Below are 3288 nucleotides of genomic sequence, written 5' to 3' on the forward strand. Positions count from 1 at the left end.
AGGCAGAAATCTTTAATTGTTCTTTTTTTTTCTTTTTTCTAATCTTGTAAAATATTATTGTTAACTTTTTTCTAATTTTGCAAAATAATGCGTAAAATAATATATAATAATAATAATAATAATAATATATAAACGTAAAATAAATTATAAAGTTTATTATATAAATATAAAAAAATCTTAAATAAAAGTCAACCAAACTTATGAAATATGCTAATTAATATATATATATATGCTCCCCAATGATAATCTGAGGCATCTGTTTGTAATACCAAATTATCATTTTCATTTGGTAATCTAAGCTTTGGTAACTTCGAACATTCCTTTTTTAATTCTTTTATACACTGAGTGTGTTCCAACAATTTCCTTTTTCTTTCTCGTCCTTCAATAATGTTCCAACAAGATGTTGATGTTTTTTGACTAGATGTTTTGTTTCTGCTTTTGCTTTTTAAAATAGCACAAATTTTTAGTTTCTTCCTAATAGCAGAAAAACTTTTTCTGCTTCCATTTAAAAATAATTTTACTGATCCGCTAAACACTAAATTTTTCAACAAAAATATTTTTTTCCCCCTCAAAATAAGTGTTTCTAGCGTCCAAACAACAATGTCAAACATACTCTTACGCAAAGTTAACGTGAACATTCACTAATGGCGAAGGTTAGAGACCACATATTGAAAATTTTTATAATTGAGGCTGAAACTACAACACAGCTTGAATTTAATCTCTGAAACTGTAGTTTACCCTTCAAAAGAAGGCCAACCTTTGTGACTTCGAAAGAAACAAATACTGTATATTATATGTAAAAGAAAGAAGAAGAAATTTTGAGAGTCCAAATTAAACATTTAGTGATGGTTACACCAATGCTGGATTATTTGGTGATGTTAATTAGGTAGCAGTTGTTTTAAAAGTGTAATGCTGAAGCAACAGAGCAGTAGCATTAATTAAAGGGTATGGGAATGGGAGGATTAGGCAAAATATGCATCTGATGAAGGATTTGTTCAAAATTATCATTGGGCTTGTCAATAGGATGAGTGTGCATTCCTTCATAAGTAGTCACTACAACTGTTTCATCTTTGGAAAGGCGCTGTACTTGCTTCTTCACATTGCATCCTTCATGAGTACATCTGTAGTAGCTTCTGCAGTACATGTTTCAATTAGTACTTATTATATATATCTGGGGAAACCATGCACTCATAATAACTACTACTAATATATTTAATCTATCATTTGCCGCCCAAGGATGTGCAGCCAACCACCCTTTAATTTGCCTAAGGTGCCTCCGCATATCATTTAATCTAGTTGATGCAAATTAGATTTAATTAATTTTGAGTGAGTATACAAGGTCATAATTGTTGTTCATCTTTGGAATTTAGAACAAAAACTTTCAACAACTTGATAAGAAACAACAAAGTTTAAACAGTATTTTCAAAACTAGAAAATTAAAATCAGTAGAATCAGAAACAATATACATAATATTTTTCTCAAAGAAGAAAATCGAGTGTTAAGGAAATTATTTCCCGCAAGTACCCGAGGTTAATGGAATATATCCTCCTAGGATAAAACAATAATCTTATTCACCGGTGTATTGGTACCTATAACCATGGTGTCAGCGAACCACTCAACGACAGTAAAGTACACTTAAAATACTAGCTAGATTTAGTAGTAGTAGAAGTAGTCTAGAAAATTGGTTGTTTTAAAACGAGAGGAAATCCCTCTATTTATAGACAACAAAGGGTAGTGTGAACAGATGCTTATTGTGCCTTATTGAAAAGTTCACAACCCTTCGGAAAGGTCACAACCTTTCATAAAAGTCACAACTTTTCATAAAAATCGCAACTCTTCATAAAAGTCACAACTCTACATTTTCCATTCACACCTTTTAAAACCCAATAATAACTTATTTAAATTAAAGCAAAATAAATGTGTGTTCATCCATGGAACTCGATCGATCTTTTATTTCTATGAGTTTCAACAAAGACAGACGCACAAATGAGTGAATCAACTATATACAGTCACATTCCCTTTGTTATTAACACGTACGGGCTATAACGTACGTAATATTATGACTAAAAACTATATGACATTTTTTGGGTACTGATAACAAGCTATTAGAATACAGTTTAAATTTCCTTTCATATACAATATTAGTAAAAGATGGATGAGATAAAATAAATTGAAATGAATTACCTTGGGTAATTGTTGTTCTTGACAGCCTTTTGTCCATATTTTCTCCATCGATAACCATCATCAAGTATATCAACCTGACTTTTAGTTTGAAAAGCAAATCTGGGCTTCTTAATTTTCTTATTCTTAACCGATAAATTATGATTTTGCACTACTCCCATCATCTCATCACGGGACGTCGTCTTTAATCCCCCATTCATAGAGTAGTAACCAACAACAACATTCTCCATCCAAAATAACACCTAGTAATTAGACACAACTGATCGATGCTATTAATTGACAAGATACACACTCTATTATTATTTATTATATATATATATAGTAGAGGAAAGACAAACGAACGTAGTTTCATCAAAAGGTTAAACTTGTAAATAAATATACTTCTATATATAAAATACTAGTGAATTTTGAAGGACGACTGGTATTTGTCGTGTCTACTAGATTAATTAACGTGGAAAAATTACCCGGCGGCTCAGTCAAGTCATCCTTAACTATGAGAATTCAAAAATAGAAATATTTTGAGCACCTAGAAGGTATTAGGGAATCTTAGTACCTCACCTTGTTGGTGATAGTTCGATTTTCACCCTAATTTCTTATATGTATGAATGATATTTTATTAAAAAATATACGATTAGATTGCATTTAAGAAATATAATAAGTAACATTTATCCCAAAAAAATATTTAAAAATGTCAATTACTAATTAGAAAAGGATTAGTAAACCATTAATTGTAGGTCAACCTAAGAACAAAAAGAAAAAAGAGGTCATTCTAAGAAGGTGGACACGTTTAATTCCATTAGCAAATGTACCATATATATATTTGTTCATTGATAATAAACCAGTTTATACTAGTATGATATTTCAACAAAAGAAACAGTAGTATATTTGTTCTTTTAAGTCGGTACACATCATCAGTTGTAGAAATTAATAACATAATCCTAATCCAAGTTTCACATGGCAAAGAAAATATTACTTATAGAGTTATAGTATTTTCAAATGAATTTTTTTTTCTATTAAAAAACCTTTTACTTTTCTCAAGCTAAAAAATACATGTCTTAAACGCTAACTTCAACTTTTTTCAAGTTGTACTTTAAAAAACATCACATA

General features: G+C 29.7%; 1 protein-coding gene across 1 annotated transcript; it reads right to left on the reverse strand.

Moving 5' to 3' along the window:
- Positions 1 to 666: 666 nt before the first annotated feature.
- LOC102581569 (probable WRKY transcription factor 45) lies at positions 667 to 2485 on the reverse strand. The gene is made up of 2 exons (XM_006338649.2): positions 2185 to 2485; positions 667 to 1133 (listed from the first exon to the last, which is right to left on the reverse strand). Exons 1-2 carry the CDS (start codon positions 2409 to 2411, stop codon positions 935 to 937), a joined length of 426 nt encoding a protein of 141 aa, XP_006338711.1. The 5' UTR covers positions 2412 to 2485; the 3' UTR covers positions 667 to 934.
- Positions 2486 to 3288: the final 803 nt, after the last annotated feature.

This window comes from Solanum tuberosum, unplaced genomic scaffold, assembly GCF_000226075.1.
Source record: "Solanum tuberosum cultivar DM 1-3 516 R44 unplaced genomic scaffold, SolTub_3.0 scf00004, whole genome shotgun sequence".
Classification (NCBI taxonomy): Eukaryota; Viridiplantae; Streptophyta; class Magnoliopsida; order Solanales; family Solanaceae; genus Solanum; species Solanum tuberosum.

Excerpts from the sequence above, each read along its gene's own strand:
- LOC102581569 (XM_006338649.2), bottom strand. The coding sequence starts at position 2,411 with ATGGAGAATGTTGTTGTTGGTTACTACTCTATGAATGGGGGATTAAAG. Across the intron at positions 1,134-2,184 it reads AAGAACAACAATTACCCAAG|AAGCTACTACAGATGTACTC; the intron begins GTAATTCATTTC and ends CATGTACTGCAG.